The sequence below is a fragment of the Ursus maritimus genome, unplaced genomic scaffold, assembly GCF_017311325.1.
Source record: "Ursus maritimus isolate PB19 unplaced genomic scaffold, ASM1731132v1 scaffold_12, whole genome shotgun sequence".
NCBI lineage: Eukaryota > Metazoa > Chordata > Mammalia > Carnivora > Ursidae > Ursus > Ursus maritimus.
In genome coordinates, this window is record NW_024423564.1 from 62,500,904 (window position 1) to 62,518,885 (window position 17,982).

Consider the following 17,982-nt stretch of genomic DNA (forward strand, 5'->3'; position numbering starts at 1 on the left):
CTTAACCCCTGTGCCACCCAGGCGCCCCCGTATCTTATGGGTTTTGGTGCAATTTTATATGGGATTCGCTTCTTAATTTCTCTTTCTTCTGTCTCATTGTTAGTGTATAGGAATGCAACTGATTTCTGTGCATTGATTTTATATCCTGCCACTTTGCTGAATTCCTATATGAATTCTAGCAATTTTGGGGTAGAGTCTTTGGGTTTTCCACAGAGTATCATGTCATCTGTGAAGAGTGAGAGTTTGGCTTTTCTGCCGATTCAGATGCCTTTTATTTCTTTTTGTTGTCTGATTGCTGAGGCTAAGACTTCTAGTACTATGTTGAACAGCAGTGGTGACAGTGGACATCCCTGCCATGTTCCTGACCGTAGGGGAAAAGCTCTCAGTTTTTCCCCATTGAGAATGATATTCGTCGTGGGTTTTTCATAGATGGCTTTTATGATATTGAGGTATGTTCCCTCTGTCCCTACTCTGTGAAGAGTTTTAATCAAGGAAGCATGCTGTACTTTGTCAAATGCCTTTTCTGCATCTATTGGGAGGATCATGTGGTTCTTGTCCTTTCTTTTATTTATGTAATGTATCACATTGATTGATTTGCAGATGTTGAACCACCCTTACAGCCCAGGAATAAATCCCACTTGGTTGTGGTGAATAATCTTTTTAACGTACTGTTGGATCCTGGGGTACCTGGATGGTTTAGTCGGTTAAGTGTCTGCCTTTGGCTCAGGTCATGATCCCAAGGTCCTGGGATCAAGCCCCACATTGGGCTCCCTGCTCAATGGGGAGCCTGCTTCTTTCTGTCCCACTCCCCCTGCTTGTGCTCTCTCTCTCTCTCTCTCTGTCAAATAAATAAATACAATTTAAAAAATGTACTATTGGATCCTATTGGCTGGTATCTTGTTGAGAATTTTTGCATCCATGTTCATCAAGGATACTGGTCTGTATTTCTCCCTTTTGGTGGGGTCTTTGCTGGTTTTGGGATCAAGGTAATGCTGGCCTCATAGAGTTTGGAAGTTTTCCTTCCATTTCTATTTTTTGAAACAGCTTCAGAAGAATAGGTAGTAATTCTTCTTTAAATGTTTGGTAGAATTTCTGTGGAAAGCCATCTGGCCCTGGAGTCTTATTTGGAGATTTTTGTTACTGCTTCAATTTCCTTGCTGGTTATGGGTCTGTTCAGGTTTTCTATTTCTTCCTCTTTCAGTTTCGGTAGTTTGTATGTTTCTAGGAATGCATCCATTTCTTCCAGATTGCCTAATTTTTTGGCATATAGTTGTTCATAATATGTTCTTATAGTTGTATTTCTTTGGTGTTGGTTGTAATCTCTCCTCTTTCATTCACGACTTTATTTATTTAGGTCCTTTCTCTTTTCTTTTTGATAAGTCTGGCCAGGGGTTTATCAACCTTATTAATTCTTTCAAATAACCAGCTCCTAGTTTTGTTGATCTGTTCTACTGTTCCTTTGGATTCTGTTTCATTGATTTCTGCTCTAATCTTTATTAATTCTCTTCTCCTGCTGGGTATAGGCTTTATTTGCTATTCTTTCTCCAGATCCTGTAGGTGTAAGGTTAGCTTGTGTATTTGGGATTTTTCTAATTTTTTGAGAGAGGCTTGTATTGCAATGTACTTCCCTCTTAGGACCACCTTTGCTGTATCCCAGAGATTTTGAAACAGTGTGTTTTCATTCTCATTAGTGTCCATGAATTTTTAAAATTCTTCTTTAATTTCCTGGCTGACCCATTCATTCTTTAGCAGGATGCTCTTTAAACTCCAAGTGTTTGAGTTCCTTCCAAATTCCCTCTTGTGATTAAGTTCAATTATCAAAGCATTGTGGTCTGAAATATGCAGGGAATAATCTGTCTTTTGGTATTGGTTGAGACCTGATTTGTGACCCAGTGTGTGATCTATTCTGGAGAAAGTTCCATGTGCACTTGAGAACAATGAGTATTCTGTAGTTTTGGGATGGAATATTCAGAATATATCTATGAAGTCCATCTGGTCCAGTGTGTCATTCAAAACCCTTGTTTCCTTGTTGATTTTCTGCTTAGATGATCTGTGCATTGCTGTGAGTGGGCTGTTGAAGTCCCCTACTATTAATGTATTATTATCAATATATTTCTTTACTTTGGTTATTAATTGGTTTATATAATTGGCTTCTCCCATGTTGGGGGCATAAATATTTACAGTTGTTAGAACTTCTTGTTGGATAGACCCTTTAAGTATGATGTAGTGTCCCTCTACATCTCTTACTACAGTCTTTGGTTTAAAATCTAGTTTGATATGAGGATCGCTATCCCCGCTTTCTTTTTATGTCCACTGCATGATAAATGGTTTTCCACCCCCTCACTTTAAATCTGGAGGTGTCTTTGGGTCTAAAATCAGTCTCTCATAGACAGCATATCAGTGGGTCCTGTTTTTTTTTTTTTTTTTATTCAATCTGATACCCTTCGTCTTTTGATTGGGGCATTTAGCCCATTTACATTCCAAGTAGCTATTGAAAGATATGAATTTAGGGGTGCCTGGGTGGCTCAGTTGTTAAGCGTCTGCCTTTGGCTCAGGTCATGATCCCAGGGTTCTGGGATCGAGCCCCGCATCAGGCTCCCTACTCAGCAGGAAGCCTGCTTCCCCCTCCCCCACTCCTCCTGCTTGTGTTCCCTCTCTCGCTGTGTCTCTCTCTGTCAAATAAATAAAATCTTAAAAAAAAAAAAAGATATGAATTTAGTGCCATTGTATTACCTGGAAAGTCACTGTTTCTGTATATTGTCTCTGTTCCTTCCTGGTCTATGTTAACTTTGGGTCTCTCTCTTCACTTAAAGGATCCCTTTTAATATTTCTTGAAGGGCTGGTTTAGTGATCACAAATTCTTTTAGTTTCAGTTTGTCCTGGAAGGTTTTTCTTTCTCCTCCTATTTTGAATGACAGCCTAGTCAGATAAAGTATTCTTGGCTGCATATTTTTCTTGTTTAGTGCTCTGAATATATCATGCCAGTCCTTTCTGGCCTGCCAGGTCTTTGTGGATAGGTCTACTGCCAGTCTAACGTTTCTACCCTTGTAGGTTATGGACCTCTTGTCCTGAGCTGCTTTCAGGATTTTCTCTTTGTCTCTGAGATTTGCAAGTTCCACTATTATATGTCTGAGAGTTGACCTATTATTGGTTTTGAGGGGGGTTCTCTGTGCCTCCTAGACTTGATTGCCTGTTTCCTTCCCCAGGTTAGGGAAATTCTCTGCTGTAATTTGCTCCAGTTTACCTTCTGCCCCTTCTCTCTTTCGTCTTCTTCTGGGATCCCAATTATTCTAATATTGTTTGGCCTTATGGTATCACTTATCTCTCAAATTCTCCCCTTGTGATTTAGTTGTTTATCTCTTTCTCTCAGCTTTTTTATTCTGCATCATTTTGTCTTCTATATAACTAATTCCCTCTTCTGCCTCATATATCCTAGCAATTAGGGCCTCCATTTTTTATTGCATCTCATTAATAGGCTTTTTTATTTTGACTTGATTTGATTTTAGTTCTTTTATTTTTCCGTGTCTTCTTTGCTTTTTTCAAGCCCAGCTAGTATCTTTATAATTGTTATTCTGAACTCTAGTTCTGACATCTTACTTATATTTGTACTGATTAGGTCCCTGGCAGTCAGTACTGTTCTCTTTTTTGAGGTGAGTTTTTCCTGTCATTCTGTCCAGAGAAGAATAGATGAACAAGAGAACAAAATACTAAAATGGCAACAATGACCATAAAGGAATATATGCTAAACAAATGAGAAGAGACCTGAAATCGGGGAGAAAAAAAAAATATAACGAGGCAGGTGAACAGAACAGAGCAATACACTGGATCCTGTGTGTATTTTGGTCCGTTTGTTAGAAGACTAGATCCCAAAATTGTAAAAAAAAGAAAACTTATATATACAAACATAAAATTAAATATAATGAAAGAATAGAATGTAACTGTAAAAATGAAAATTAACAAAGATTTAAAAAAAAGAGTTGATAAAATAAGAAATTGGTTGAAAAAGGAAAGAGAACAAAAAAATTAAAATTGAAAGACTTAAGAATCATGGAAAAAACCATTAATTCTATATACTATCTTCCCCTAGCGTTGGAGTTTTGCAGTTCTGTGTGATTGGTAAACTTGGTCCTAGTCTGATGTTCTTGCTTTATATACTATTTTCCCCTAGCGCTGGAGTTTTGCAGTTCTGTGTGATTGGTAAACTTGATCCTAGCCAGATGTTCTTGCTGATCTTCTGGGGGAGGGACCTGTTGCACTGATTTTCAAGTGTCTTTCCTCCTGGCGGAACTGCACTGCCCTTGCCAGATGAATTGTTGCAAACTATACCTCTAGGCTTACTCTTAGGGATAACGCAGTAGGGCAGCTAGGCATGTGTTGGAGCACTGGGAAAACAGGTTAATTAGGAATCAGGAGATCTGAATTCTGGTTGTGGCTTACTTTGTGGCTTTGGGTAGCCTCTTCTTTTTTCTAGCCCTTCCTAGAGGATATGAGAGGATTGCACTAATCTCTAAGTTTGTGCTGTTTTAATGTTGTAGCACTAGCCACATGGCACCTTTAAATTCTAAATTAATTAAAATTATAAATTCATCTCTTCAGTTGCGTCAGCCACATTGCAGGTATTCAATAGTCACGTGTGGCTAGTGGCTACCATCTTGAGCAGTGTAGATATAAAACATTTTCATCATTGCAGAAAGTTCTGTTGAATGGTGGTTGAACAGGGTCTCTCTTAGTAATAACCTCCTATGACTTTTAGCTCTGTCAGCTAACTTCTTAGTAGCTCAGGTTTATGGAGAAATTTAATTTTACCTGATATTAATCTAGCTTCTCTGACTTTTTTGGGGGGTGACATTTGCCCAACACATAGTTTCAATCAACTTTTTTTGAACTTTTTCAAGTCCCTGTTTTAGATGCTCTTCTAAACATTATAGGGGTAGTTTTTGTTTTGTTTTTGTTTTTTTTAAACAACAAACTAAAATCTGACAATTTCTTTTAACTTAACTGGCAAGTTTAGTCCACTTATATTTATGGCGATTATTGACAGAGCTTGCCTTTTTAAAAAAGATTTTATTGATTGATTGATTTAAGAGAGTGCAAATGCTGGGGGGAGGAGCAGAGGGAGAGGGACAAGCAGACTTTGCATTGAGTGTGCAGCCTGACACAGAGCTACATCCCATGACCCTGAGATCATGACCTGAGCCAAAATCAAGAGTGGGACACTTAACCGACTGAGCCACCCAGGCACCCTGACAGAGCTGATCTTATTTCTCTCATCTGGTTTGCATTGCTACTGATTTTTCTGTGCTTTTTTTCTCCCCTTACTTCAGGGGTTGAGAATTTAATTGTTCTTTTTTGTTTTATCTCCATTATTAGTTTGGAAGTTGGCACTGTAGTTCTATTCTTTTGGTGGTTACTTTTGAAATTTTACTTGCATACTTACAAAATATAATATTAATATCTTAACCCTCCAATGGTAAGAGGTTCTTAGAACATTTCAACTTCAGTCACCTCCTCTTTACTTATAAGCAAGTGTTCAGTGTTTTAGTTTTGTCTCTTATTTATTTATTTATTTGTTTGTTTATTTATTTTAGAGACAGAGAGAGAGCAAGCATAAGCAGGGGGAGGGGCAGAGGGAAAGGGAAAGGAGAGAATCTCAATCAGACTCTGCTGAGCGTGGAGCCTGATGTGGGGCTTGATCTCATGACTCTGAGATCATGACCTGAGCCGAATTCAAGAGTCTGACCCTCAACTGACTGAGCCACTGAGGCACTCCTGAAACTTCCAACTTTTTTTATACTAGCTTTCTTAATCCACTCAATATCTCTTGGCCTCTCCTTCACTTTTTTCTATCTTATCTCTCTGTGCTGCAATCTGGATAATCTTTGATTTATCTCTCCATCTGTCTCTAATTTGCTGTTTTAACCTATCCATTGAATTTTAAACTTTAAAAAAATTTTTTTTGAAGTTTATTTATTAAAAAAGAGTTTATTTATTTTTTTTTACTAATTTCTACACCCAACGTGGGGCTCAAACTCACAACCCCGAGATCAAGAATCATTCACTCTTCCAACTGAGCCAGCCAGACACCCCTCCATTGAATTTTTTTAAAGTAATATATTTTATTTTTTGAGCCATGTAAGGTCTATAAAAAAAATTGAGCTGAAAATAGAGTTCCCCTCACTTTCACTACCCAGTTTTCCCTATTATTAACATCTTGCATTGTGTGGTACATTGATAAAAATTGATGAGCCAGTATTGATACATTATTATTAACCAAAGTCCATGGTTTACATTAGGGTTCACCTTTGTGCTCTACATCCTATGGGTTTTGACAAATATATAATAAGATATATATGAATTTGCTAGGGCTGCCATAACAAATTCTACAGACTTGGTTAAACAACAAAAATTTATTTTCTCAAATTCTGGAGGCTAGAAGTTCAAAATCAATTGGTTGGCGGGATTGGTTTCTACTTGTAGATGACTGTCTTCTTTCTGTGCCTTCACATGGTCTTCCCTTTATATGTGTCTATGTCCTAATCTCTTTTTAAAAGGACACCAGTTATTGTGGATTAGGGCCCACACTAATGACCTCATTTCAATTTAATTACCTCTTTAGAGACCCTGTCTCCAAATACAATCATATTCTGAGGTATTGTGGTTTAGGACTTCAACATACCAGTTTGGTGGGGTAGACACAATTTAGTCCATAATAACATATATCTACCATTACAGAATCATACAGAATAGTTTCACTGCTATAAAAATTCTGTGTTCCACGTACTCATCCCTCCCTCCCTCGTGAACCCCTGGCAACCACTGATCTTTTTACAGTCTTCATATTTTTGCCTTTTTCAGAATGTCATGTAGTTGGAATCATATATTATGTAGCCTTTTCATGTTGGCATTGTTCACTTAGCAGTATGCATGTAAGTTTCCTCTGTGTCTTTTCGTGGCTTAATAGCTCATTTCTTTTTATCACTGAATGTCCGTTGATTTTATATTTCAACAATTTTTTTTGTTTGTTTGAGACAGAGAGAGAGTGGGAGGTGGGGAGAGGCAGAGGGAGAGGGAGGGAGAGAGAATCCCAGGCAGGCTCTACGCCCATCACGGAGCTCAGTCTCATGACCCTGAGATCATGACCTGAGCTGAAATCAAGAGTCAGACACTTAACCAACTGAGCCACCGAGGAGCTCCAACAAATTTTTTAAAAGTAGGCTCCAGGGGCACCTGGGTGGCTCAGTCGGTTAAGCGTCTGCCTTCGGCTCAGGTCATGATCCCAGGGTTCTGGAATCGAGCCCCATATCGGGCTCCGTGCTCAGCAGGAAGCCTGCTTCTCCCACTCCCACTCCCCCTGCTTCTGTTCCCTCTCTTGCTGTCTCTGTCAAATAAATAAATAAAATCTTTAAAAAATAAATAAATAAAAGTAGGCTCCATGCCCAATGTAGGGCTTGAACTCACAACCCTGAGACTAAGGGTCAGATGCTCCACCAACTGAACCACCAGGCACTCCTACATTTTTAATTTCTAAAAGTTTTATTTGGTGCCTTTATAGATTTGCCTATTTATTCCCTGTATTGCTTTCCCATTTTTGTGATCCCGTGTGTTATTTCCTCAATTGTTCACACATAGTTATTTTGTATCCTATGGCTGATAATTCTAATATCCAAAGTCCTTAGGGGTCTAACTCTGTTTGTTGCTTCTGCTGTTTCTTACTTGTGGTGGCTTGTTTTTTTACATGTCTGGGGATCTAGGATTGTGAACTCATAATTGTTCATCTGTGGCTATTCCGGAGGCCTAAAGAGGGGAGTACTTCCCTCTAAAAGGTTTGGCATTTGATTCATCTGGAAACCTGGGGGTATTATCACGTTAGTCTCTTTTGCTCTGTTGTAATGGATATTCCATTCAGGTCAGTCTTCCCTTTTGTTGTTGCTCACTATTCCTCATCCAGTTTTAGCTTATTTTGTGTTTGTAGTTATCACTGTGAGCCCAGTGAGTACATTTTAAGTCCGTTTTATATGGGATGTTATTGTTTTGTAGGTGGATATCCCTCCAGCCTGTCTAGTTGTGCAATCCCACCAAAGCAGGATTCAGTTGCCTGAGTTTAGCTATTGGCAGGTAGAATGATGGTGATCCGTCACATTAGGCACCTTCCAGTTCTCCGAGTTTCACTCTCACTTAATCATTGACTCATCAGGATTGGACTTTGGGCCCTGGGCAAACGACACATTTTCTCTTGGCTAGCATTTCATGCTGTTGGGAATGAAAATGATGATGATTAGTTTGGACACTGCCTCCCTTTGGTAATCTGGATGATCTCTTTATTCCCCTGTGGTAACAGTGATGGAAATTTGAATTTATTTCAGGGAAAGAAAGGCTCAAAAGATAGTATAATAACCGAGAAGTCATAAAATTGAAGTTTAAATCCCAGCGTGGCCATTTACCAGCTATGTGACCTGGTACAGGTTGTATAACTTCTCTGAGCCTTAGAAGCCTCAAGCTATAAAGAATAACAAACAAAGCTGCTATTTACTGATCATTTATAAAATGCTAAGCAGTGTGCTAAGGTAATATATATATAGTGTTTCTTATGTAATATTCAGTAATAGTCTTATGAGATATAGATATTATTATACCTATTTTACTAATGAGAAAACAGAAGTATAGGGAAATATAGAAAGGGTTATTGTTCAGGCCAAATTTAAATGAGACGATGTGTATTTAACACAAGAACATATAAAGTGACCAATAAATGACAGCATTATAATGATCACTCAACATTTTCCAGATATAAAATTAAGTCATTTACATGATATGGCCTAAATAAGATTCATTTACTCAATAAATATTTTTATGGAGCACTTACTGTGGCCATGTGTAGTGCTCAATGCTGGGGAAACTGGAAGGAATAAGACAGATACGGTCTCAGCCCTTAGGGAATTCCCTTTAGAGTGAGGGAGACAGGCATATAAACATTCACAGTTCAGCCTGGAAAGTGCTATGATGGGGCAAGAAGGTGGTGCTTTGGGAGTCAGAGAAGATTTTTCTTTAAATATTTTATTTATTTGAGAAGGAGAGAGAGAGAGCGCGCGTGTGCATGCTCACGGGAGCAGGGGGAGGGGCAGAGGGAGAAGCAAACTCCCCGCTGAGCAGGGAGCCTGACACCGGTCTCAATCCCAGGACCGTGGGATCATGATCTGAGCCGAAGTCGGATGCTTAACCGAGCCACCGAGATGCCTGGGAGTCAGAGAAGATTTACCAGAAGTAAAGATGCCCTCTAAGTTTATACTTGAAGAATGAATTGGAAGAGAGGGTGGAAGAAAAGACCAAGGAGGCAGCCAGGTTTAAGAAAATGAAAATAGTTTTGTATATAGAATTTTAGAAAAAGCGTGGAAAGTGAGTCTGGGGAGATGGGCAGATGCCATATTCTGAAAGGCTTTGTAAGTCCTGCTATCAGAGTTTGACCTTTCTTTTTAGGTAATTGGAGAGCTTCTGAAAGGTTTTTACCCAGCAGAGATGTGATTTTAAAAGATCACTCTGGCAGAATGAGGGAAATAATAAGAGTAGCTTTAAATACATTATCTCATTTAATCTTTACACCAACACTTGGAGGTAGGTATTATTATCTTGACTTTAAAGATGAAGAAATTGGGACTCAGGGAATTTACTACATTCACACATTTAATAGGATGTGGAGTCACATACCCATGTATTTCTGATCTAAACCTATGTGCTATATTGTCTCCAACTAGTAATGATTTGTGTGACCCACTTTACGTTTACTCTGTGGAAAATTCTCATTTGTTCTTATAGTATTATTTGCATACTCAGTGTTAGTTTACAAAGCCTTTCACAGCCATTGTTTAATCTCCTTAAAAACTATGGATAGGTGGTGTTATCTCTATTTTATAGGTATGAAAGAAAACTGAGGCTTGAGGTATGGGATCGTTCATAGTCCCATTCACCTAGAAAGTGGTGGAGCTGGGACTTGAACACCATGCTCTAGACAGGGGAAAGCTTTTTTATGCGTATCTTGTGAACATGGCATGTTTCTTTTTTGGGTCTTTGCCCTTTGTTTACGGGTGAATGTTTATAAGGCTCTTTCCTTCCAGGTTTTGGAGATCACATTCATTGGAGGACACTAGAAGATGGGAAGAAGGAAGCAGCTGCCAGGTACAAGATACGGTTTTAGGTTATTTATGGTGGAAGGGGTGCCTGGCTGGCTCAGTCGGGTAGAGCATGCAACTCTTGATCTCAGTGTCATGAGTTCAACCCCATGTTGGGCCTGGAGATTGCTTTTTAAAAAAATACATTCAATAGGTTATTTGTGCTGGTAAGACATTTTCCAGCCATCAACTTAACATTAATTTCAGGTGAAGGGTTATGCCAACAGACAATACTACTACTATAACTACTACTACTAAGTGCTTATTATGCATCAGACACTGAATTATGTGAATTAACTCATTTAATTCTCACAACAGCTGTTTTGAGGTGGGTACTGCTGTTACCTTCATTTTAGAGATGAGAAAACTAAGGCACAGAGCAGTTAAGTAACTTGCTTAAGATCACACAGCTAGTAAGTGGTAGAGCCAAGATTCAAACCCAGGCATTCTGGCTTCAGAGCCCATACTCAACCAGTAAACCACAGTGCCTAACAGTTTCAAGTTAAATAGTCTTAACTTTCAATTAGTTTTAGTCTATGCACTGATGCAAAAGGCAGAGCAGGGGAGAGAAGCCTAGAGCACTGATCTAAGTGCTTTACATGCATTAATTTATTTAATCCTTATAACTAATGGGGTTAGTTCAGCCTGTGAAATAAGACTGTTATTATTTTACAGGAGAGGAAACTGAGACACACAGTGATTAAATAACTTGTCAATAGATTACACAGCTAGTAAGTGACAGAGCCAATACTTGAATGTTCTCCACTATACTGTACTGGAGAGACGAAAGACCCAATGTATGTGCATCTACTTTATATACACGCATACTTGGACAGAAACACACTTCCGCACCTAGAAAATTACAGTTGACTTCTGAGCAATGCTGGGGGTTAGGGGTGCTGACCACCCGCTTAGTCAAAATCTGCATATAACTTTCGAGTCCCCCAAAACCTTAACTACCAGTAATCTGTTGACTGGAAGCCTTACCGATAACATAAACAGGCCATTAACATATATTTTGTATATGTATTAAATACTGTATTTTTACAACAAAGTAAGGTAGAGAAAAAATGTTAAGAAAATTATAAGGCAGAGAAAATACACTTATAGTACTGTGCTGTAAAAAAAAAATCTGCATTATAAGTATACCTGTGCAATCTAAACCCATGTTTTTCAAGGGTCAACTGTATTGTGTTTGTTTTTGCTAGAACAGATCCTACAGCTTCATGGCTTCCAGTCTCACACATTCTGTAGAATAGGGTTGCCAGATTTAACAAATAAACATAAGGATGCCCAGTTAAATTTGAATTTCAGGTAAATAAGAAGTAGTTTTATTTTATTTATTACTTAAAAAAAAAGATTTTGTTTATTTGGCAGAGAGAGAAAGAACACAAGCAGGGTGAGCTACAGGCAGAGGAAGAAGGAGAAGCAGACTCCCCACTGAGCAAGGAGCCCAGTGTGGGACTCCGTCCCAGGACCCTGGGATCATGACCTGAGCTGAAGGCAGATGGTTAACCGACTGAGCCACCCAGGGGCCCTGCACTGGTATTGACTAAGAAGTAATTTTAAATACGTCCCATTCAATATCTGAGACATAGTAAAAACATTTTTTTGTTGTTGCTTATCTGAAATTCAAGGTTAACTAGGCATCCTGTATTTTATCAGGCAACCTTACCCAGGAGAAAAATTTGTTAGTTTTTCAAGTTCTAAAGCAAATGACTATTCCTAGATAAAGTCTTAAGTCTTTTGGGGGGGCATTTTGTTTTTCTCTTCTCTACTTTTACATCCCAACCTACTCTATCCATTATAGTATTATCTTACTCTGTTTGTGGGTGCTTGATTTTTCCCATTCAGACCCTTAACCTTCTATGGGGGAAATGTTTGATGTTCATTTCTGAATTCCCAGTCGTGGAGAAGTTTAATGATTGAAATGGTTATTGAGTAAACAGTTACTGAGAGTTACTAGGTGTAAGGAATGAAGGGGAACTAGCATTTGTGAATGGTCTTTTTGGATGCTAAATATAGCGCTGATTGTTTTTGCAATGTTTAATGCTCATTAAGGCCCCATTATAAATGGTTGGGCATAGTCTTTGGCCACAGGGAGAATCACATTCTTTTGATGCCTATTTGACATGAATAACTGATGTCATTCTAGTTTCCATCACCTTTCTGAGAGAGCAGGGCCTAGGTTTAGTGGAGTAGAACTCGCGTTTCCATAGCAACAGTAGGTCCTTTAAGAATCGAGAGGGACAGGAAGTGCAGTTTGCCTTTCCGGTTTGTGAGCGTGACGTCGACACCCCGGAAGCTGACGCTACGCGGTTGCACATGGCCGCGCCCTGTAAGGATGCCGCTCGTGGTGTTTTGCGGGCTGCCGTACAGCGGCAAGAGCCGGCGCGCGGAGGAGCTCCGTGGGGCGCTAGAGGCCGAGGGCCGCGCGGTGTACGTGGTGGATGACGCGGCGGTGCTGGGCACAGAGGACGCGACCGTGTACGGCGATTCGGCCCGTGAGAAGGCGTTGCGCGGGGCTCTGAGAGCTGCGGTGGAGCGGCGCCTGAGTCGCCACGATGTGGTCATCCTCGACTCCCTTAACTACATCAAGGGATTCCGCTATGAGCTCTACTGCCTCGCGCGGGCTGCGCGCACCCCGCTCTGCTTGGTATATTGCGTACGGCCAGGCGGTCTGAGCGGGGGACCTCGGGTGGCGGGTGCGGCAGACAGCCACCAGAACGCCAGTGTGAGCTGGAGGCCGCACACTGAGGAAGGAGGGAGACCTCTGGCGGCCAGCAGCAGTGTCCTTAGGGAACCCCAAGCAGTGGACTTTGTAGTAAGTGGAAGAACCCAGGCCGACGTAACTAAGGAACTGGAGCAGGAGGAAACCAGGGCGCCAGATCTTCCAGCTCTTGTGACTCCAGAATTCGGTAAATCTGCAAAGCGTGTGTCTAGTGCCTTTTACCCTCCTGAACTTATGGAGGCCCTAACGCAGCGCTTTGAGGCTCCGGACTCTCGGAACCGCTGGGACCGGCCCCTGTTCACCTTGGTGGGCTTCGAGGAGCCTTTGCCCCTGGCAGAGATATGGGCTGCCTTGTTTGAGAACCAGGCTCCCCCACCCCATCAGTCTACACAGTCCCAGCCCCTTGCCTCTGGCAACTTTCTGCACCAGTTGGATCAGGTCACAAGCCAGGTGTTGGCGGGACTGATGGAAGCGCAGAAGAGCGCGGTCCCTGGAGACTTGCTTAAGCTTCCTGGAACCACCGAGCACCTGCAGTTTACCCGGCCTTTGACCATGGCAGAACTGAGTCGCCTCCGACGCCAGTTTATTTCCTACACCAAAATGCATCCCAACAATGAGAACCTGCCTCAGCTGGCCAACATGTTTATGCAGTATCTGAGCCAGAGCCTGCACTAACCAGAGGGAGTGTGGGGGGCAAGCCATGGCTCCTCGTGTAACCTCCACTGCTCTCTGGTTTTCTTGATAGAGTAGTCTCAAGGTCTGCAGAGTATTGGTGTGCGATACTAGAGCTGTTGTGACTATTTTACTCGTGCTTTGCTCTGTGCCAGGCCTTGAGTTTACAGCATAAATTGAGACTAGAAAAAAACGGAGAACTGGCTTGGAGGATCTTGGCAAATTTCTCCAGGGGACAGAGCTCAGGTGGACACAGTTCGTTTAGATTGGATTCTACTTGGGATGTCACACATTGATGATTTCTCCAATTGTGGGAGAGCAGACTGGATGAGTGAATTGTTTTAAAACAATTATGAACAAGAACAGAAGATGGCCCAGTTCTGCATCTGCACTGTCCCTTCATTCATACCACAAACAGTTTTTTGAGTACTGTGCCTACTTCTTGCTAGTCTGTCCTGGGGCCAGGGAGTCACAGATAAATCCACTGGTTTCTGTCCTTGGGAAGTTTTGGTTTTAGTGGAAGTGAAAGACGTAACTACTAGATTATTTCATCTAATAAAATCTTTTAGAAGAAGAAAGTCTGCTGGAATCTTTTTCACTTAATGTAACTTAATGTTCTTCATGTAATTTACTTAATGCAATATTTAGATCCAGGAATATCACTATTATGCCTCTGACCAAAATAGTACTTTGATAGTGCTTAGTGAGAGACTAGATATTTTGGTCTAGCCTAGAATAATTATGACAACTTCTATAACTGTTGTGCTTTATTCTGTATTTCAGGGCAAATATCACTTTAAGCTTCTTTTCATTCTTTTCATTGATTTCCTTAAACAGATGGTGGGTACCTACCTTGCCAGCATTTGTGATTTTCAGAGATGAATTAGATACAGTCTTTGCCTTAGAGAAATTAATAGTTTGGTGAAAAATACAAACAAGTAAACATGATTATGGGATGAAAAGGGTTGATAGTTACAGGATGATGACAGAATGCTTTGGAACCCCAGAGGAGGAAAGGATAATTAGCTGTTGAGAGAAAGAAGTTTTGAGAAGGCTTCATGGAGGGGTTAACATTTGAACTTTCACTCTAGAACATGGGTCAACAAAGTAAATATAATATAGTAAATATTTTGGGCTTTGTAGGCCATAAGGTCTGTGTTGCAGCTTATTAACTGTAACACACTGTATCACAAAAACAGCCATATACAATAAGTATACAAATGAGTATAATAATAATGACAATAAAACTACACTGAAAGGTGAATTATATTGAATTTTAACATCACAAGGTACTGTGTTTTAGATTTGTTTTTCAACCATTTAAAAATGAAACTCCCAAGTCTGTTGCAGGGAGGCGGGTAAGTAATAGAGTTCAATGTAGTAAGTGCAGTGATCATCTTACACAGTGTATGGTGGTGTGGTGATGCAGGGGTTGGATGATGGAGAAAGTCAATGGCTGCTTACACAGGACTCTCCTACAAGTTGGCATTTGAGCCTTGAGAGCTTAAGAGCTTCATCTGGCCAAGAGTGGTTCAGGTGGATTATGTTGCTCACCATTTTAAAAAAGGTTTTTCCTCCTTAATTATAAAAATTACATTTAATTATAGAAAAATTGGAAAATACAGAAAAAGTATAGTAAAATCCACAATTCTGTTACCTAGGGATAACTGCTATTATGTTTTGGTACATTTCTTTCATTTCCTTTTAGGGAAAAAAAAATTTGTATCTTACCGCTCTACAGAAGCAGGCAGTGGGCTGGATCAGGTCTATAGACTATAGTTTGCTGATCTCTGCTCTAGAAGGATAAACAGGAGTTTGCTTGGGAGAGAGGAGGGAGCAAGGCCTTCTTAACTGCTCTGTAAGTGCACGGAGCTATTAAAAGGATGCGCTGCCTTGGTTGGTGAAGTGTTTCTTGTTCATCAGGCAATCTGGACCACCTTTTGTTACACTAGATATAGTGGATGTCCTATAATTACATGTGATATATTAGATGATATATTAGAATTTCTGGGTGAAATGGAGGCTTGGACTAGGCAACTTCTAAGGCCTTTTCCAACCTCTATTCTCTGATTCAAAGTTAGTTGATTATTGGTTGTGGATTGTTGTCCTAAATTGAAGTAGACAATAATGGTCAGAAAGAACCTTGGTTTTGGAGTCAGAATTAATGAATTAGCTAGTAAGTGGCAGAACCTAGATTTTATGTGGCCAAATATTTAATCTGTTAGGAATCTTAATCTATGTTTTCTCCTTTCTTTTATGAGAACATTAATAGTATATACCTTAGGATTGTTGTGAGGATTTATTTATTTATTTTAAAAGATTTTATTTATTTATTTGAGAGAGAACATGAACAGGGAGGGGGCAGAGGATGAGGGAGAAACAGACTCCCTGCTGAATACGACAACGGACTCAATCCCAGGACCTGAGATAATGACCTGTGCTGAAGGCAGATGCTTAACTGACTGAGCCACCCAGGCACCCCTATATTTGTTCTTTAAATTTATTTCAAGTAAGCTCTATGCCCTACATGGGTCTTGAACTCACGACTCCAAGATCAGGAGTCACATGTTATACTGACTGAGCCAGCCAAGCACCCCTAATTCTAGTTTTTAATTTGACATACCAATGAAAAGTTTTATTAACATTTTCAATGGTTATAGAACTATAACATTTAGAAATACTGTAATTTAATGTTTTCTTCTCTTCTAGTCTTTTCTCCCTAGCTTTAAAACACAAATTTGCACAATTTATAGGAATGTCAGAACTTACCAATAATTTTATTACAATAATCTATATTTAACATTTAGGTTGCCTAAAAATTTTCTTAATCTGAATCATGGTACATGAACGTCTTTGTACATTAAACTTTGTCTTTATAAGATGGTCATTTTGTTAAGGTACACTTAAGTGGAATTACTAGATTGTAATTTTTTTGTTTTCTTTTTAAGTGGCTTGCCTCTGATGGTGATTATTCACAAGTCCTGGTGTGGAGCTTGCAAAGGTAAGTGCAAATAATCAAACCTCCAATATGTTATTAAATATTAACACTTAAAAATATTAGCACAGACTTTGTCCCAGCACTGCTGATAGCTTTAAGGAATACCAAAGAAATATATGACATAGATTCCCTGCTCTCAAGACGTTTGCAGTTACCTCTGCAAGGGGTTGGAAGGTAAAGCAATTGAGATATGGTTAGGGAGAGTATAGGATTAAGTGCTACGGTAGTCGTATGGACAGTAAATATAGGAAACTGAAATATACAGAGACATGAGAAGTGGTTAGGGAAGTCTTCCTGGAGGAGGCGGCAACCAAATTAGAGCTCAAGGTTATTTGTGGCATGTGTTCTTTCTGCTGCGCCACCTTTCTACTTCCCAATCAGGTTTTTCCTTTTGTTTGGTATGTTACACTCAACTGAATCCTAGTTGGAAAAGGAGTACAAGATTAGTGTAAATAATGTAATTATATATATATATATATATATATATGTTGTAATGTTACTCTTTTGTCTGTTACTTCAATAGAAGTTATTGAAATGTAGCTATAAAAAGCAAATAGAAATAATTTTTTCATTTGTATGCTATTATCCATATTTTATAAATGGGATAAAAGCTTCAGAGAGATGAAGTCAGTCACTCCAGTGACATACCTGTGTGAGTAAGTGGCAGAAGTATGACCAGAATTCAGGTGTCCTGATTTCTGGTTCTTAGGAGTTAAAAAAAAAAAAAAAAAATTTTTTTTTTTTCATTTATTTGAATCAACTCAGCCAATTAGGGTTTGGGTATGACGATGATGTTTTCATCTATTCTAAATTTTTTTTTCCCTCCTAGCTTTAAAGCCCAAATTTGCAGAATCTACAGAAATTTCAGAACTTTCCCACAATTTTGTGATGGTGAATCTTGAGGTAAGACTTTGAGAATTTCTCCTTTCTTCTATGATTTCCAGTCTTTGCTGTTCTAAAATTATCTTCGTTAATGGTGTAAAATCATACTCAGCAGAGCTGGCTTCCTGTATACAAATGTTTTCCTCTTGACCTCTAATACTAAGGCTTATGTGTCACCTGTAGAAGGCCATCTAGCCTTCACTTGTCAGAGGAAGAAGAAGAGAAATAAGATGACTACATTTTAATGTCCCTTCAATCTTAGTCTATAATTACGACATGTTTTACATCATTTAATGGCTGAACTAAAGGTATAAAAACACATGCAGGACACAGATTCCTGCAAAATGTGATGCAGTTGAGCCCCTTCTTTGTGCTGGGCTTGTGTATACAGCCTTCTTGTTTCTTCATTAGATATCCTTTATGTACTTGACATAGATTATACATCTTGTAATCTCAAATCAGAATATCAGATCTTAGAAGGGATTTTTTGGCCATTGGGACTATCTCCATTTTGAACATCTTGGGACCAAAGGAAT

At 39.5% G+C, this 17,982-nt stretch overlaps 2 protein-coding genes across 4 annotated transcripts in view; both read left to right on the top strand.

Moving 5' to 3' along the window:
* Positions 1-17,982, top strand: part of TXNDC12 (thioredoxin domain containing 12) — a 30,185-nt gene that overhangs the window by 6,834 nt on the left and 5,369 nt on the right. For 2 of the 3 annotated variants that reach the window (XM_040627314.1, XM_008699206.2), the window contains exons 3-6: positions 9,178-9,261; positions 10,110-10,170; positions 16,515-16,567; positions 17,394-17,467. In XM_040627314.1, coding sequence (XP_040483248.1) covers positions 9,210-9,261; positions 10,110-10,170; positions 16,515-16,567; positions 17,394-17,467 — 240 coding nt within the window. In that variant the 5' untranslated portion in view covers positions 9,178-9,209. The remainder of the gene's footprint in view (positions 1-9,177; positions 9,262-10,109; positions 10,171-16,514; positions 16,568-17,393; positions 17,468-17,982) is intronic. The other variant, XM_008699205.2, reaches the window with a different exon arrangement.
* On the top strand, positions 12,442-14,138 carry KTI12 (KTI12 chromatin associated homolog). The gene has a single exon (XM_008699204.2). It carries the CDS (start codon positions 12,508-12,510, stop codon positions 13,567-13,569), a length of 1,062 nt encoding a protein of 353 aa, XP_008697426.1. The 5' UTR covers positions 12,442-12,507; the 3' UTR covers positions 13,570-14,138.